Source organism: Thermobia domestica, chromosome 13 (genome assembly GCF_964235325.1).
Source record: "Thermobia domestica chromosome 13, izTheDome1.hap1.1, whole genome shotgun sequence".
NCBI classification, from domain to species: domain Eukaryota; kingdom Metazoa; phylum Arthropoda; class Insecta; order Zygentoma; family Lepismatidae; genus Thermobia; species Thermobia domestica.
Window position 1 is genome coordinate 126,307,680 of NC_137466.1, and position 20,190 is coordinate 126,327,869.

The window sequence follows — 20,190 nt, forward strand, 5'->3', positions numbered from 1 at the left end:
ATGACATGCTGTATTATGAATGTCGAGAATTACCCTCTATATGACAAATAGCTGCAAATAAATACACTACATGATTTATTTATTGCTAGTGAACGAATTTCTTAACTTGTATTTAACATTCTCATATATATAATACAGACCTACTGTGAACACCTAGCTATTTCAGATGTTATATTTTAAACATAATAATTACTACATTCTGCAATGATTATGTTATATATATATACAACTGATGTATTTAATGTCATTATTTTATATAATTTTTCATGCATTGCGGAAAATATAATTTTTAAAAGAGCATTGACCCAGATGGGATTCGAACTCACAACCTTATTATTTGAAACCCGACAGCTTACCAGTGAGCTAACACAAGGACTTCTGCTAAGGTACTTTTAGCGATGTATAACGGTTCTCAAGAAAATTATGACATTCATACCCACTAGAAACGCTGTTTTTGTTCTACTTTGACTATTATTTTAGTACTCAAGGCGATAATTATGTTTTATGTCTTAACTTTGAGCATTCTTTTACATATGGAAAGATTCGTTTACATATCTAAATGTTCCATTACGTATGGAGAGCTAAATGACAAACAAACATGAGCTGACATTAATACAAAGTTTCGAAATATTGTGTTATTAAGTATTTCAATCAATGTTGCTTTTTTTCAACACTTGATAACAAGTCATATTATATTTAAAAGAAGAAAAACACATCTGCAAACTTTTTCCCGATTGCAAAGGCTGGCTTGGAGGTTCGAACCTGGTTTACTATTTCCCGAAGATACCCGAAGTTGGACTTTGAAAATTTTTTGCCTCAAAACACCAATAAAGAATGCGCTCAACCTTTTTGAGACAAGGTGTACATCATTCATGTGCCCACCATCTTGCACTGCACCTTCATAAATACACTTTTCTTTAAGGAAGTTCACTTCATCCCGTAACTGTCGAATTTGATTTGCATGTTCATTTACCGTACTTCCTATAATATAAACAGAGTCCTGTACTTCAGTGCATTTTTGTGTTATCTTTTCCATATTTTCATCGTAACGTCCAAATTTGGCAGCAATTTGTTGATTCACTTGATTCAATTGTTCCTGTATCTGGTTCCATTTGCCGTCGTTGCGTTCCTGCAATAACTCAAGCTTTTCATCAAACTGCTGAGCTTGGTCCTTAATCTGTTGTGATATCCCTCTTAGAACATCCATTAAGTTTTCTGGAGCATTCCTTTCGGCCTGAACCATTTGGATATCCGTCGCTTCACTATTCGTAGTACTCATGTTTTTTCTGTGTATTACTTTTCCACTTCTTAAAATAGTGAAATCAATGTGGGGCTCAATGGTGCTCGTTTTACTGTACTTCGAACGATACACTTTCATTTTTCCTTTCCCGAGGTTCCGGCACCAATTTTAGGACGGTTCGATTTTATTAAATTAATTGAGCCACTAAAACACAAACTCATCTGCCATAATTCCATTTATTTATACCTTGTTGCCCTGACAACGTCTTATCGACAATATTATTATTTAAAATATTTGAATATCTTTTTTTTTTTTTTTTTTTTACATATATATATATTAACATTATATCTGTACACTATTTCTTTTTCTTTCTCTTCTTCTGATAGTAAAATCAGCCAGCCTACTACATATTTAGAATATCTTTTGGTCCAAAATTACGAAGTAATAAAGATTTATAATACAAATATACAATGTACCGTTGTAATGGAGTGGGGTGAATATGAACCGTGTATCAGTAATCGCACTGTACAACGTTGACAAATCATCGTCGGACATTTTCAAAACTGAAAAAGCTGAAAATCAGCAGGATGTTCGTGCAACGGGCCATAATCCGATACAGTGAAACAGGTGCAATTGAGGACCGGCCCCGGAAAGGTATACCCTACAACGTGAGGAGTCACAAGTTTGTGAAAGCTGTGGCGACGCGGATTAGATGAAATCCTGTGCGGATACAGTAATCTTCGCACGCTGAACGTGTTGAAAATGTCAATGTCGCGTATACTCAGAAAGTAACCTAGGACTCAAGAGTGTATCGGCGAAGTACTAGTCACTTCGTCCCTTCATAGTTGAAGGTCCAGAGAGTGCAAAAAGCAAACAACTACTTCAGCATTACGCAAATGATGGTCACAGGAGGATCTTTTCACTGACATAAAAATCTTAGCGATTGAGCAGTCTTACAATCGTCAAAACGACCATGTTTATGCATCAACATCCCAGAACGCTTGTGTAAACACGCCACGGATCCTCAGACGCCAAAATCCGCCTCAATGACGGTTTGGGGGGGAGGGGGTGTCCTACGATGCCACAACTGATACCTAGTTCTGTGAATACGGTGTTAAAATATCTGCAAAAATGTACCAAGCGACAGTGCTGGAACTACTTCTGAAACAGTTAACCCACATCACGTTCAACAATAAGCTGTGGAGTACCAGCAGGACTTAGCAATGACCTACAAAGCCAAGATCACACAGAAGTGGCTTGAAAGGAATGAGTTTGATTTCATTGCTCCGGCTAATTGACCTTTCAACTGCTCTGACATTAGCCCATTTGACTACAGGTTGAGGTCCGTTTTGGAGAGAATGGTTTGCGGGAAGAGGTATCCAAGCCTTGCAAGTTCTTTTGGTGAAGGCAGTGGCGGATCGTGGGTTCTGCGATCAGTGACTGGCATTAGAGACTTCGGGACGGTTTGAAGGCCAGAGGTGGCATTTTGAACAGCGATTTCTGTTCTCTATTGACAGGACCTGTACCTTTGTAATATCCACATATTAACACATTGACTTGATAACTGTAACTCATTCTTAACTTTGTAACAGAATTTACGTTAGTCCGTTCGGTACTTGCTTGTTTATAACTATCATGTTTATTTTGATTTATATGTTCTAATGGTGGAATCAAATATACACCTAGCGTCCAAACCATCAATGACTTATCATCGGGGCGTACTGTATTCTGTTCTCTTACGCTTTATGTGTATTGTATTGTCACGTTGTACGATTCTACTCCTTAGCCCAAAGGAGATAACTAGAAATGAATAATGAAGGAGCGATACAGAACCCAAGCGGGTTTCGAACTCACGACAGATACGTTTACGATTACCAGCCTAATTATGTTTACGATTACCAGCCTAATTTCTTAGACTGCTTAATTATGCTAATTGGATACATCAGAAGAAACACAAAAAAATCACAAAATATCTATTTATATATACGGTATTGTCTGTCATTCTGAGTGTTTGGCGGAGAAACGAATAGTTATGTCAATGACTGAGAAGGTTTCAAGGGAAAGGGAAAGATAGGAAGTGAATGGCTTCGACCTACCCCGTAAAGTACCTGTTGTGAGATTTCAAGAAATAACAGCAGAAAAAAAAAAAAAAGTATGAACGAGAATAACTAGCAAAATACATAAAGAAAAAATATATGCTGAAATATACGGACAAAACCGAGATGGTAAACTACAAAGGGAACTTACTTTTTTTTTTTGATAAGTTAGAAGAACTAAGTTAAATTCCTATAAAGTTTTTATTATACGTTATTCACTTAAAAAAAAAAAAAAAAAAAAGTCTTACAGTTTTCGTTTCATCGACAGCTTAACGTTGTACAGAATACGGACAAAATTCTGATTTACGTTCCTTTTACATGTCTTCAGTACAAAATAACTGATGAATTGAAAACTGCATATTTATAGTTCTTGTATTTTTTTAAATTACTGATTGTTGTGCAATATCTATTGTGTATTGCTGGCATATTTATATTAATTTTATATTTGTGTTTCTGCTACAGTAATTAGTTTCATATTATTTTTCAACAGTTCTATAGGTAGCCCACTATAATTTATTAGTTTTCATTTTTGTATGATAGAGAATTACTATAACGGGACCAATAGCTCCGTCATAGGCAGTAAACAAATAAATCAATAAATAATACACAGCGAGACTGCACTTTCTCCTCTCAGGTTTTATGCCTAATAAAAGTACACTAACACTCACCATGTCACTACAATAGTCTTGTAGATGTAATCCAGCATACTACGAGTTTCGAATAGTAAGGGAAGGTCCAATACTACAAATTGATGTCCTGTAAAGATGTAATTAATTGAATTTATATTCCAAAAGTATTTAATGCATCAAGATATGATATATATATATATATATATATATATATATATATATATATATATATATATATATATATATATATATATACACACAGGGGCGGATCCAGGATATGATCAAGGGAGGGGCTAAACCATATTTTGCCGTTTTATCCAGTGTAAAGCAGGATTGAAGCCCATTTTATCCACTGTATACCTGACAGCCCCTATAGCCCCCCCTTGGATCCGCCACTGTATATATATATAGTAAGCTTCGTTTCACGGTATGAAACTATTTTAGACTTCCAAACTATGGAAATTCAACACTCAAACTTGAAGTAATACATCTTTAACTACTGGTTGTAACAGATTAATAAGATCAAAGATAGAATCTGTTCCTCGGACACTGAATCCATATCAAAAAGCCATTATTCCCTATGCCTTACTGTTTTTGTTCTATCCCGATAAAGGCTGAAACCGGAAATCGTTAATCTGAACCAATTCTGTGTTGAACAGATGGTTAAGAAAGGAGATAGAATTTATTCTTGGGAAGCTGAATTGACTGCAAAAAACTACATCTCGATATCTCTTACCGTTTTTGCTCTACGGAAATTAGTATTGAAACCGGAAGTAGTAGTAAATTTCAACTACTTCCAGTTGTGGTGCACTCTTGACACCCTGAATCGATTGCAGAACCGTTCGCCGCTATGTATTATCATTTTTCCATGATGATAAATGTTGAAACCGAAAATTGTTAATTTTAACAACTTTCTGTTTGAATAGAGGATTAATGGAAAAGACAGAACTTTTCTTAGGAAGCTGCTCAATTGAAAACCGCATCTCGATATCTCTTACCGTTTCCAGTTTTTGCTGAGTGTTGCGGGTTGTTATTGTATGTTATCTTGAAATCCTGAATCGTTTGCAGAAAAACGCTTCTAGCTATCTAATACAATTCTGTCGCATGGCAATCAATGTTGAAACTGGAAATGGTAAATGTGAACCACAGGGTGTCTACTAAAATTCCAAAATGAAATTTCGTGACTTTTACGTGACCTTTTCTTTACCAAATCACAAAACTTCCTAACATTTTCAAGAGCGAATTTGGGTGTGAACTAGGCCGAATTTTCATCCATGCGATAGAAACGTACTTTGCTTGCGGTTTGGTAGCGTCTAAAGCCGACCACAGAAATTTTTGGCAGTAAATTTTAACGTTTTATAGAACAAAATTTTCCAATCTGTACTCACATTTGTACAGTTAAAAAAAAATCGTGATCCAAAAGCTAAATTTCGTGACTTTCATGACCGTTTTCTGATTTCGTGACTTTTTCGTGACATTCGTGACCGATAGACACCCTGAACCACTTTCGTTTGAATAAAGTGTTAATGGAAAGAGACGGAACCTACCCTTGGGACGCTGAATCAATTGAAAAAAAAAAAAAAAAAAAAAAAAGCATATCTCTATCTCTTACCTTTTTTGCTCTAAGAAAATCAGTATTGAAAATGGAAGTAGTAGTAGGTTTCAACCGCTTCCGGATTTAGTAAATCTGAATAGAGGGTTAATGAAGAAGATGGGACCTATTCCTGGGACAATGAATCGATGGAGAAAATAGCAGTTCGATATTTCTTATCGTTTTAGCTCTGTGGAAATCAATATTGAAACTGGAAGTAATATTAAATATGAACCACTTCTGGTTTTGGTAGAATGTTCGAGATAGTTGGTACGTTGCCTTGAGAGCTAAATCGTTTGAAAAAAAATAGTGTATCGCTATGTTTTCGTTCTATGGTAATAAAAGCTGAAGCCGGAAATGACTAATTTGAACCACTTCCGGTTTGAATAAAGAGTTAACGGAAGAAAGAGAACCTATTCTTGGGACGCTGAATCGATTGGCAAAAACCGCATCTCGATCTCTTTTACCGTTTTTGCTCTGATATTTGTCGAGACAGATGGACAGACAAAGTCGTTCTGTAACACTTCCTACACTTATGCACAACATAGTTTGGAAGTCTAATATATTTCAATTATGTTATACAAAAGAATAAATATAAAGTAACTTAATATTGAATGAATTGTGAATACACTCACGTGATTACTGTTGCTAACTACACCAATACGACAATTTAGTGCCCTTTCGCGGCCAAGAGATGCTGGATTCAATACCTCCAGTAGGGTATTTGCGTCTGATATGAAATCCGAGTAGTGATTACGATTTTACCTTAAGTAGTACGTCCCTTCTCATATAGCATCGATTCTGAAGACAGAGATATTAATTCCAAGTGACAATCAACCAAAATATTATTTCAGGTGTCAGAAATATTAAAATAGACAAATCGACGGGTCCATAAAAATTTTACACAATATCAATTTCCTCATTTTATTAGTATTAAATAATTTATACTATATTATTGGATTGCTCGAAAAGTTATGGTGCTTAGTTTAGCAACAGATGGTGCTATTTTAAGTTTGGAAATGCTAGGAGTGATTTCTTATTCCAAGAAAACAATTTAATTGTCTTTTGAAGTTCACTGAAAGATGGCAAAATGTTATCGAACAAGCAGAAAATGGAGAAAAGATACAAATGAATCATTATGAAATACGATGGTCATTTGAAAGGTTCTCGCAATAACCCATAGATGGTAGCACTAGTTCCTAACCGAGAATAATATTATTACGAATCATATGTTATCACAACTTTGCATTATTGTCTGGGACAATAAACAACAGATTAAATTAAAGCTAATTGTTGCTAGGCAGTTGCAGTACATGCATATTTGTTTAAAAAATAATAAATTATGAACACGGAGTGGTCATTAAATATTTCGTGAGTGGTATGAAGGCAACAAACATTCATGAAGATACAAATATGTATATTGTGGAGGACTCGACTCTTATCATTTTCAACTGTTAAAAGAGGACATCTGAATTTAAAAGCAGTCGTGAAAGCCTGGAAGATGATCTGTGAAGTGAACTGCCAAAATCGGTCTCTACACTAACCATTATCGAAAAAGCACCCGATATGGTACTCAAAGAGGTGAGTGATATTACATCCTGATTCTCCATTTCCGAAGGACGTTATGCGAACACTAAAAAATCTTGTCTTTAGATTTCTATGATTCAAAATAGTTGATCAAATACCTTCCACTGGTAAAAGTTTACTAAGCAATTACTCGTGACTAAGTAAAAAGAAAACGCATCGGGACAAAAAGTCGGTTCTATCAAAGAAGCTCATGTTGTATCTTTACAATTTTCGTCCCATAAGAGATCGTTGCATAGATTAAAACCAAATATATTAAAAAATAAGCACAACTTTCAAATCTATGTTTTGTAAGTCATTCGAGAATCTCTCACATGATCCTCGTAAATGATGAAATGAACAGTGTGTGGGAGGAAACAGGATAAATCAGAAAAAAAAAAAAAAAACCTCACGGATACGATGCTTGTTGTTGTTTAAGTTTAGAGTTCGTTTCAGCACCAAAGGTATGAGACGTGGACCTAGAGTTTAATATAGCATCCGAACCACCATAACGTATTCAATGCCCTTCCACCGGTGATCGAGCCCGAAACTACGTTGACCAGAGGTGCACGCGCTAGCCAATAGACCAGCAAAGAGAGTTGGATACAATGCTATCCATCTTAAACTCACATGGCCTGGATGGTTATGTTTTAAACTATTAAATCAACTTTAAAGCGTGTCTTATTCAACGTTTCTCAACCGATAAAATTATTTCGTACAATATTTAGATTATTCCCTACGTTTCAAATAAATCATTGCAAGAGAGAGAGAACACAAGTACGTAATTATTTATCGAGCGTATGGAATACACTGTAATTGAGGATACTAGGTGAGTAATTTGAAAAACAAGTTCGATTTACTTCCAGTTAGATTACATCATAGGTAAGTACAAACGACGCTAATTTGAAAAACATGCTCACCATACTGCGTGATAATAATCACTATCGTTATATAGCATACTTATAGCTGATAAAAGGATGATATACACCTTTTGACGAGTTCTTCGGAGAATCGTATGTTTTTACAGAAAGTAGTTACTAAAAAAGGGAAAAAACAGAGAAAAGACCAAGCTAGAGTTACGCAGAGCAATACAAACCCCTTTTATGAAAATCCAAGATTAACTGAGACGCGACTGTTAGGGAAACCAGATACTATGGGACTATATGTCAAGAAATGCACAAAATTACAAAATTCCACATGATTTTATATATATATATTTCTTTCTATTAACAATAAACTAACTAACATAAGAAATATACATGAACTATCAAATAAATATAATCGACCTGATTTTAAAATAAATGAATAAAAGAACACTATCAAACCAATAAATAACGTTGTAAGAACTCTCATAAAATGAAACAAACGCACTTTAAATAGACTTCTAAGATATGATAGTAGTTTACCTTGAAAAAAACATCTAATCACAGCCCACATAATTTCTTTACGTATTTCTGGGTGTGTTATTTCATTCAACTTTCTTCTTTTTTCTCTATCATTAAAAATAATTTCTCCAAGAGCTTCACGGTTCAAGAATCCTGAGGAGTCGAATACTCCAATTCCGAACTCACTCTGGATTTTCTTCCAAGCTTTCCTTCCAGGTTCCACAACTGAAATAAACAAATTAGAACTTGAAAACACCAATAGTACAATGAGGGTTAATTGCATTGTTTTAAAGATCAAAAACTACTTTAGTATATTGTGCACATTCACTATATTAAAGGGTATTAATCAATTAATTTTCTCTGAAGAGAATTTATGTCTATCCTAGACAATTGGTACCCAGTTGTTGCTGCCTAGCACTCTCTCTCTCTATCAAAAACCATAGCCTCTTGTAAACTACATGCACCCTTCGTTGCTCCAATTTCATTTGGATTCGATCTTGGGTTTAATTTCAGTAACTATTATTATTATTATTATTATTATTATTATTTTAAATTATTGAGTAATAATACGTATGTCTTGCAGGCTTATACAGGTTTATAGAAATGACACCAACTTAGGTAGAAAACCAACTTGAAAAGTTAGCCAAGTTATAAGGTTTTACTGGATAAAAATTTAATCTCCAGCATTTTTAATAAAGTACTTGCAACATTGTTAAGTACTTATACACTGCAGGCACGAAACAGAAATATTTAGCTTTCAAGCCACGAGCAGTTTGTTATCAGAGTATACAAAAAAAGAGCCATTTTTAGAAGAGAAACTTTCGAAATAAAATATTATTTTGTACTCACTAACTAAAACGATGTTAGTGAGTCTAACTAATGTCAGACTTAGGTTAATGCATAGCAAAGTAATGTTGTGTTTCGTTTAAGATTTATGGGAATTTTAAACAATGTCCAAATTCAATAACATAGTTTCTTCTGAAACAAGAAACATTTTCTTACATTATATTCTAATTTACTACTCTCTGACATGTTCATGTGCTCACACTACATTCTAAAAGAAATTATACATTTCGGACAGAATGCATGACTCTCTTTCCTCAGTAGTAATTAAGTTTATATCATCTTATGCTTGTGCAAAAAGTTGATCAGATGCTTGAGATGATGCAACTTCAGTGGAAATAATAAAAATGAATTTTAATTATAAAATAAACCAATATGCAACTGTAGTAGTAAAAACAGCACTTGTAATGAAAAGTGAAGATCTCGCATCAACACTCGACATTTTTATTTTATTTTAAATAATAATAAGATGCACATTGCCAAAATATTACATGCACTATTAAACTTTATGTCTGTCTATTCCAGGTCTTCCGAAAGCTAAAATTCTTCAACGTAAGAATCCTTGAAGAATCTCGCTGATCACAAGAACAACATACCACAGGTTAGAAAATTAAAATACAATGTCAAAAACTGATGACCTAACGCCAAGTATAAACTCGTACATATATATTAGATGGTCTAGCACTTGCGCCCGTGCTCAACAGGGGTTGATGTTAGATGTAAACAGAAGACGAGAACTTATTATCCTCAACCTTCGAGGCCTCTTTTCAGCGCTAGAGATGATGTGGCAACACCGCATGGCACATTACAAGGTAAGTGTCAGAGAAAAGTCATGATTATTGAAGTGGATCAAGGGTAACGTGTGTAACTGGCAACCAGGGAATCCGTGTTCAAATCCCACCATGGGTTCATTGCACTAACTGTTGGTTCGATACCCAGTAGCGTACGATATCCAGGTTTCATCCCCCGTCACTATGTGAGAAAAGACGTCATACCCATTACTTCCCAGAGCGGGCCAAAAATCTCGTGCAGCTGTCATGCTTTGCTCTTTGCTCGGTTATTATGAACCGGCGATTGGAACACACTTTCTCGTTAACGTGTTACATCAGATCGTCCGTCTGAACACTTGGCCTTTCGCTACGCTCATCGTTTGAGCGCCCTTCCCAAAACACTTCGCATCAATGCTTGACCTTCATTTCACTCATTACTGTTGGTCCATAAATGGCACACAACTTCCGATGGATGTCAGCTGCAATCTGTCCTTCGACGTTTAGAAAGCGTATGACAGATCTCACTTCACAATTGCAATGATTTCGTATTACGGCTACCATTTCATCTCACAGGTACTCGTACGTATTAAACTCCACTCAGACGACTCCAACTCTAGTTACAAGCACAGAATACTAGGGCATGCTTAACTTAATTAGTTTTGTCAATTCCGCGTAAAAATTTATCGTCCTTTTCTTAAAAAAAAAAAGAGGATGGACATTGATTACATCTATAGATCTTTATTATTATTATTATTATTATTATTATAGCTTGACCAAGGAGCAAATCTCGGTTTTATTAAGGCACTGTTATCAATTGCGAATTTGAACTTTTCAGTGTTATGATAATATAGATTATAAACCACCTTGCAAAAAAAAAAAAAAAAAAAAAAAAAAAAAAAAAAAAAAAAAAAAAAAGTCGGGTGATTACTCTAGAAAGAACTGGCAACATAACCAACGTTTCGACTTAAAATATACTCCTTGCATATGATTTTAAATTAGTAACTGATACGATTTGTTGAGCACTTGTAGTATATTGTACTTTGGTGTAGATGATAATCAGCAATGGAACAAACACATATTATCCTAGGTTCGTATCTACCAGCGCACACGTACTAGATCCTACAGCTGCACTCTTCTGCAAATTTTCTTGTTTCGTTCTGCTTCTCTCGGATGGACTACATAGCATACATACTGCAGTGACACTTTCACACTGACCTTTTGTCTTCAAAACTGCCTTTTTTCATCTTCTTTCTTCACTTAATGACTAGGTCGTGAATCAATCCCATGATTTCAGCCATAAACTCTACTCAAGAGGTGATTTCATACCTTTCAGAATATACCTTAAAGCAAACTGGTGTTCCATGGTTTCGAGCAATAACAAGTTTTCAATCACCCATGAATAGACAGAAATCCATTTTAAGCAGACTTTCGCGCACTGCGATTACGATATATTATTACATCTTACCTACTAAAAATGCGTTCCGTTACAGTTTATCTAGTCACTGTAATGTAATCTCGCGAAAATGAATAACCAAACTTGTTCAACTTTTCTCCTAACTATTTGCTTCAATGTTATAACTTTACTTAGAATAATTAGAGACGGTAACAGAAATTTAGAAATTTTACAACTGAAATTCATTATTTTTTCCAAAAAGTTACAAAAAAAAAAAAAAAAAAAAAAAATGACACGAAGATTACACTAAAAATCCAATAGAATCTGAAAAAGACAATTAAATCTAAAGATATTACATTTTGGAAACTTTACGAGTACTATTAAATCAAATTTCCGCAGGCGACAGATATAAACATTAAATAATAAGGACAAATATATTGAGTTCAGTTGATTTTGAGTTTAACGTCCCTTTCAGCAGCAAGGCTATATGAGACGGGACCTACTGATTAGCGTGAAATCCAAACCACATGAGCGCCCGCCGGGAATCGAACCCGGGTCTCCCACGCCAAAGGCGCATACGCTAATCACTTAGCCACGAAGGAGCTCAAGGACAAAAATGAAATGTAAAACATTATATTTTATAGAACAATAGCCTTTCCAGCATATTTATGTACTCTAGCCTATCCAGCATCTATTGTAGGATATGTTAAAAAAAGTTATTTTACTAATTATCCATACACCTCCATATTGGAAAAAGATTTCTAATAATCGGCATTAGATTACACCCATTCACATATTTCGTGCACATGAAGTTCTGGAAAGCCACAACACTTGTTCTCCTATGCCTTACGAACTTGTATTAGCGAGATTTAATTTTTATAAGAATTAGCTAAGTTGATGGTCACCAAAACTAGAATAGAGTACATAAATTTAATGATTTTCATTTCTACTATACGTGTAGTGCTAGTTCTACCTCCTTGAACGTTTTATTCCATTGAGAGCTTGCTAATATTCACTTGACCTTTATTTTGCAAGTACGAGAGAAAAACTAAAAGTAAGTCAGACAAATCACTCTACCTGTGCGTAAAACTGGATCTAGAGACCACCCTAACCCTTTGTGCTGCTGTGTTTCAGCTATCTTATGCTCTTTTCCCACAGCTGAGCCAGAAATAAATCTTATCGTGAAAACATCCTAGTACAAGTGGATAGCAGTTTTTTTATTATTATTATTATTATTAAAGAAGACGAATTTGATAGAAGTTCACCACGAAAATACTGTATTTAAAGCCTTATGCCTTCCTACATTAATCCTGTAGCGTGAAGTGCAACACCGCTTTGAAACATGATTTTCAAGGTACAAGGTACTAGGATTTGATCTTGTCAAAAAGGTAGGGTATATACACTGATTCTCCCTTGGTGAACAAATTTTCTATGTGCATTACAGAACGTTACTTACTTACGTGCATATGCTTAATTTCTAAGTGATCGTAAGCGTACAGATTAATAATACCGGTTTCACTGTGTAAAATTTAGTGAAACCCACAGTTGTTCGTGGAAATAATATCCTCATGATTTCTACGCTTTCTGTCGTTGGCGTATACTGATAGCCTGCTTGGAACAGGTGAAATTTAAGAGGCGCCACCAAAAATCATTAATCAAGACCTACAATTCTTCTACTAATTATTTCCTAATCCTTTACCATAAATATATGGCTAGGTAAGAGTGCACTTTATGCCGAACATTCATTGGAACCGATTCCTCGGAACAGTTCAGAGATCAATTCCCAAAAATGATCCCATTAATCGAAGCAATCAAAAAATAAATTCTGGACAAGTTCTGCAGACCACCTAATAAACAATCGTAATCTAACTTCGCACTAGCAAACTAAGGTGTACCACAACAGCGACGATTGGTACCAAATGATCTACCACACTGGCCAAAAATTTACTCTTCAACTGCTACGAATAATGGAAATATCCTTGAGAATTGACGCTGAACTATTCCGAGAAATCAATTCAAGTGAAACGGTGACTATCAATTTTCAGATCTAAATGGGGGGCGGTAGCCCCGCTCAAGAATCAGTAAAAACAACAATAAATAATAAAACCAGTATTATAAATCTAACGTAATAAGGAAATAATGCAAAGTAAATAAATAAATAAAAATAAACAAAGTAACACCACTAATTATAAATCAATGCAGCATGACGATCAATATTCACAGTCATATGAGCCCACTGTCCCTTATCCAAACCCACGTACCCCTTCCAAGAACCAGTGATAATAATGGAGTAAGGATGTACATGCTTAGAAATAATTTCTAAAATGGAATCAACACTTCAAAACATTCAAACATACAGCATGATCAATCAAGAATACATAACAACCAATAGGCGACATAACACAAACAACCAACCACAGCATATCTGTGTCACCAAACGCTAAAACACCAAAACAACATTCTCAACAGGAGGAACAAAAATACCGATTCTGTACCTGTTCCAGTGACAGTGATTCCATTCCTCCAATGCCACATCCAGTGACAAAATCATTTGTTCGGCATAAAGTGCACTCTAGCCTATGCCTACACCTTATACCCCATAAACAATATGCCTGCAAACTTACATACCATTATAAAACTAATTACTCGTGACAAAAGAACGTAATAATTTGTACTGTGTGAAGCTGAAGGATTTGTCTAGCAGCATTGGGATACGCCCATGGTAATGATTTATAGTTTTATGCATTGTGAATTGTTGGAGACGTACGATGCGTTCTGCTGTCTATATAATAAGGCTAGTATGAAGCATTCCTTTATACGACATATGTATCTATGTATTTTAACAACATATTTTTTCTTAGTTTGAGCAATTCCATTGGTCTAGTGGCTAGTGCGCGCATTGTTAGTGGAGTACTCCTAGGTTCGATTTCCTGTGGGAAGGCAATGAATGATCACGGTGGTTCGGGTTCCAATTTTAATTCTATGTCTCATATAGCCTCAGTGGTGAGAGGGACGCTAAATCTTCAACTTCTTTCCTGTGTTACTGTCTGGGTGGGGAAGAACTTTCTACATGTATGTTTTGATTTTTTACGTATTAATGTTTTGATTTTTTACGATTTTGTATAGGTCCAATATAGAAATGAATTATTTAAATAGTGTTGTCTAATCGTGCAGATACGGAATACGGGGAAGCACTATATAAAATAAAATTACCACTTTCTTGGTGCATGCGCAAATAACTACAAAGAAGTTGATAATACGCCGGCAAACTGATATGCTATTAAAATAGTGGTTCAAAGAACGAAAGAAAAAAAAAAAGCATCATTCCGTTAACTTCCAGGAGCAATTTCAGCTAACTTGGTACACACGTGATTTATAACCTGAAAAAATATACTGAGGTGGGTAAGACCTCTCGAGGGTAGGAGAGGAATGATATGCAAAAATAACCGAAATAAACTGCTATTAGTGTCGAATCCAAAGTTTTCAAGGTTACTAAGATTAACACTGACAATCCTGATGCCGTTTGTCATCATTTATCGGTATGGAGTGAGAAAGGTCGAGGGGCGGAAGTAGGAAAGACAAAAAATGTAACAATAATCGAAAACAAGCGACATTAGTGCCAATCTAGTGCACTGTTTTCGAGATTGCTGAGATTAATAGTGACAGCCCCAATGCCATTTAGATCCAAATTCATCACCGAGCGGTAAGACGGATGAAGGTAGGAGAGAGAAAATATTACATGTAATCTAAAACAATTAATATTATCGTCCAATCCGTAGTTATCGGGAGCGCTGAGATGAATAGTGACATACTCGATACTATCAAAGTTTAATTTTAAGCCCCATCAGCATGGGGGTGAGAAAAAGTGAAAAATAAAACGTCCAAAATCGACGTTACCTGTTGTTTGTGATCGGATCAAGGAAAAACGGCTGACACATTTGAATTTTCGAACAAAGTTAATACTTACCTCAAGCTGGACTCTTATTATGCCATTATGATTAAAGGGCGTATCCAAAGTGAGTAGGGAGGTTCAAAATTATCTTACGGAATTTTAAAATTGGACTTTCGTTGAAATGCGTTTCTTAGTGGGAAAAAGGGGTTAAAATTCCTTCCATACACTATTCTCCCTTTCCGAAGAACAGACATTTCCAGCTAATAAGTAATAGAAATAAAATCTGCCATTACATTCAGGATTTAGCAGTCCTGACTCAAGATTTTATTTTCCATCAAAACACTCAAGGCAAATGCTGGGATAGTACCTCAAGATCAACAGTATCCAACCGTATAGAAAACAGAGGTGTATCTTTAGTAATTTCCTTTTCTAAGTGATGCGTTTCGATTTGTTAACTAACACATGGAGAAAGACATTTTATATGTTTGTACTAATACGCAAGTACGTACTACATAAATGAAGGGAATGTAGTCATATTGATTTTTTGGTTCAGATTACAGAACATATTTACGACAAATTTAATCGAGACTCGAGAATGAACAATATTTGTTAAGCATGGTTCCGAAAGTTACTGTTTTAATGGTATTTTCTTCTGGAGATCTCATGATGAATACGTACTTTCTTACGACAATTCTGAAACTAAGTCTGTACGGAGAAACACGACTGAAGAAAGTAATTGTAATCATATTAAGACTATCATTTCAATTTAAGCTTCGAAGTATATTTTTGTAAGTAGAGTTTTTGGCCTAAACATTAAGGTCTTATATTGGATAGCCACATGAGTATGCTATTCATGTCGCATTAATTCCCTTGTTCAATTGTCTTGCTTTGCAAATAAAAATAAAAGTGAATACACTCTTCAGTTTTACTAATAGTAAGATATACTCTTAGTAAAACTGACATATTTAAATAATATTTGATGATAATAGAAATAACTTAAATACAATAAAAATGAACTACGATTATGCGTTTTTTTAAAGATAGAGTGTATCATAAACACACACGCCTCCACTCCCTCCCCCGAAAAGATATCGAAAGAATATTGCATGTTGATATATACGATAATAGATTCCCTTGTTTCATACAATACACTTTATAAACCGCAATAGCTTTGTTTAAACAAGTAAGTTCTCTTATTACCTATAGCAGAACGGTTAATACGTACCCGTACTTCCGGTACACGAGATACTAAACTGCACAGAGGCTCCAGGCTTCCCAGTCGAGCACACAAACATGGAAAGAAATGGGCAGTGCTTAAAGTCACATTGTGATATTAAATTCCCTATTTTATATTTTCGTAGTTGCATGAACTACTGACGGTTTCAAGCGGCCTGGAGAGGAAATTCCTACCCCCGTACCCCAAACCCTGAAGCTAAGAAATTTCCCTCGGTGCATATCTGTGACCATTTTTAATGTGTGTTATCAGCATTTTCTCAGTACTATTTTCATCCCCTCTCCCATGTAACGTGGCGTTGTAATCTCTTTGAGTTTCCACTACTGCTGACAAGAGATGCGCTTGTCACATGTTTGGAAAACTGCACAGCACATTCTCCAGAACTCTCTACTACTGTAAAATCATTATGCCTCACGCTCACCACGTGAGGCATAGTAAAAACGACATGAAGTATTTCAGAATGAACATCTCATAATGAATGCTCTTTAGACTAAGGGAGATGATAATTAAGGCAAGTGTATGATGATGGACGAAAAGGTGGGATGAGAAACTGGGAGGAAACGGGAGTACCCCGAGAAAACCGATGTTGTCCAACATAAACTTACCTGGCCGGGGATCGAACTAGGGACCTCGTGTATCAATGGTAAGCGCTCTACTAGTAAGTCACTGTTAATGACTACCTAGTATAACCTGGTTCGTGCTTTTTGCACAGTCGTGTTAATAATATACTTCTGAATGTGTATTTATACCTATAACAAGTAGCCTAAGTAATCTCCTCACAATAATATAACTCCTCACTTAAGAAACGGTGCTATGATTTAATTTTCTGACTAAAGGAGCGAGTGTGTAACGAACTTCAGTATGCGGATCTAAAAATTACATTTTCTTTATTGCTCTACGCAATCTGTGAATGTGCGGAAACATGCCAGGTAGCAATATGTAATCAGCACGTCAAACTGAGTTCATACATAGGCCTATATATTACCTGTAACTTCCATGCGCCCATTTGCGGTACCCCAGCCTCTTCCTGTACGCAGAAATGGTTACACCGTTAGGAAGAAATCTTCATCTACGTAATGTTCTCTATGAAAGCATTCTCACTATGACTCCCATACTGTACACACCATTTCATACAAAAAAAAAAAAAAAAAAAAAAAAAAAAAAAAAAAAAGTTGCAGCTGTCAGCGGCAAGGTTCTAGAACACTGGCTCAAATCTCTATTGAGTCGAATAAAGAAAGTAATCAGCCTGGCTCTACTAACGCACTCTCACCTACATATGCGGGCAAGCATTCTCGAACCTTCCTGTTGTCAGCTAATAAAAATGAGGGCATTACTGCTGTGTCGTCGGACCAATTTGAAAATCGAAAAAAGTACCAAAATGTACTGCATTCGGTTATATTTGGTAGGGCTACATTAAGTTAAGTTAGATTACGTTATTAGGCATGTTGTTTTACTATACGGATCCGTAGTATAAGTAGTAGTAGTAGTACCGATGGTAGTAGTAGTAGTAGGAGGAGGAGGAACGGGTTAGAAGCCCCGCAGGGGTTCGTTGGGTTCTGATCCTGACATGGAACGGGCAAATTAAAGACTTGCCCAAATTTTTCTGTGCATTTTACAGTCTATGGGTCCATATAGTAAAACAAGTGTACCTCTCCGCGAAATAGTCCATCCGCCTCCACATACAATGTCGCTTACATCAAAAACAATCAGCAAGTACAACCACTTTCTTTAACTTTTACTATTTCCCTTACTTGACATTCACTAATTCTACCTCACAAACTTAAATAAATTCTCCAACTGACCCGGTAAATTTCCTAAAATTGGTCCGGCGATACAGCACTTAACCCAAAATGAGTGGGGTTAATGTGCCGCAGAGTAGGTTCAGAAATATGAAAAATATACTTACAATTTACAGGAAAGGAATGGTGAATCGGATATTTTTCATGAAATTCGTACATACTAAATAAATTTGATGTGTTATTTTGACATGTTAAAAGTTGCGTCTTTTTGGTACTATTTTAAATGAAGCCATGCTGACGTTAGACATTAGGGTGTAATTAGGCAAGAGTTGCCCCTATTGATATATGGCAGTTTCATTTGTCATTCCGATTTCAGTTTTATGTTTTGTGGAGAAGCACGACTGCTGAAATTGAGCTCAGTGTGGTAGATGTAGGAAGGCATTGAAAAAAAATGGAGGAAGAGTTACATCGTGTTGATGGTGTGAAAAAAAAAAAAAAAAAGTGAGAACATAAAAGGTTATATATCAGAGTACTTATTTAAGTCCTCTCTCACAAACGAATCAGTTGTCTATAGTTTCCTGAAGGAATTGTACTTACCGGAAACGTAATCGCAGTGGGTGTTAACAAAGGTAGTAACCTAACGTAACGAAACGTTTCTAACATCCTCGTTACAAACATACCAACCGTCGCTGACGCGCCTTCATCCTACGGACGCATCCCGTCGCTAACGCTTGGGCTTCGCTCCTCTCCTTACTTAGTTACACAGTATTCGTACTTTTATGGTGTCTACCAATTACAGGCTGATTTGTAGCTTTTACACATTTTTTTTGGGGGGGGGGGGGCATATTCCTGGACGCACAATGACGAAGTCTTCCTTAAATGAACCTGCATCTACGAATTCCTCATAAACATAGCGAGAATGAATTCTCTGATAAGTGTCAAAATTGTTAACGTTTTTAAGCCTGAAAATCTGGACCTACTCTGCGGCAAAATTTTGTTGGTAACAGTCTACTTCATCTGCAAGCAATCTCGATATACCCACCTTTTCTTGCTAACAGATCGGCATCTACAACGGGAATTCCTATTTCTATCAGCATTCTTGATACTGTGCTTTTGCCAGTACCTATACCACCTGTTAATCCAACGAGAAACATTGTACTAATTCAGATTAATTAATACGAGTGATTCGACGAAAAATTATGCATTCAAATTAAGTAATAAAAGAACCAGATATTACGGAATATAAGTATAAAACTGATTTAACAAAATCACTGTATTCACAATGCAGAGTTATTACTTTTTAAGAATTACAATTCTAAGATTTAAACCTATTTTAAAATTAATTTCATATTTTCAATTCCCGCACTAACACTACACACTATACTAAAAAAATGCATATGCATATCGTTTCGCTTTTATTCACTTCACTATGTCTAGAAATTAATAACACTACGGTCGCGACAGTGGAGTCAAGTCAGCCAAATCACCAGGATAGTCTTGTGCAAGAAATGAGTCCGAATAGAAATTGACTAAAATTAATTAATTAGGAGTAAACTACGAAACATTGGCACGGACGAACAGAATTGTCTGATTCCGACTAAATTAATGCAATAATCAAAAAGTCTTGTCCATATCTCACAAGGAGGACTTTTGTAAGAAACTCACAAAGGTAAAAAGTTACAAACAGGATAAGAAATGCCAAAGCCGAGAAAAGGTCAAAATCAGGAGAGAAGTTCAGTGAAAGAGGGCTGACGGCCCAGTTGGACAGTGCAAAAGTTAGAGGAAAGTGGGAAGTGTAAAATGAAGAAAAGAAAG

The 20,190-nt window shown here is 35.7% G+C and overlaps 1 protein-coding gene across 1 annotated transcript in view; it reads right to left on the bottom strand.

The window, feature by feature from the left end:
- Nucleotides 1–19,792, bottom strand: part of Dpck (Dephospho-CoA kinase) — a 41,697-nt gene extending 21,905 nt beyond the window's left edge. The window contains exons 1-3 of the mRNA XM_081736436.1: nt 19,418–19,792; nt 8,526–8,729; nt 4,005–4,092 (exon numbers count right to left, since the gene is read on the bottom strand). Coding sequence (XP_081592562.1) covers nt 4,005–4,092; nt 8,526–8,729; nt 19,418–19,529 — 404 coding nt within the window. The 5' untranslated portion in view covers nt 19,530–19,792. The remainder of the gene's footprint in view (nt 1–4,004; nt 4,093–8,525; nt 8,730–19,417) is intronic.
- Between the last annotated feature and the right edge of the window lie 398 nt (nt 19,793–20,190).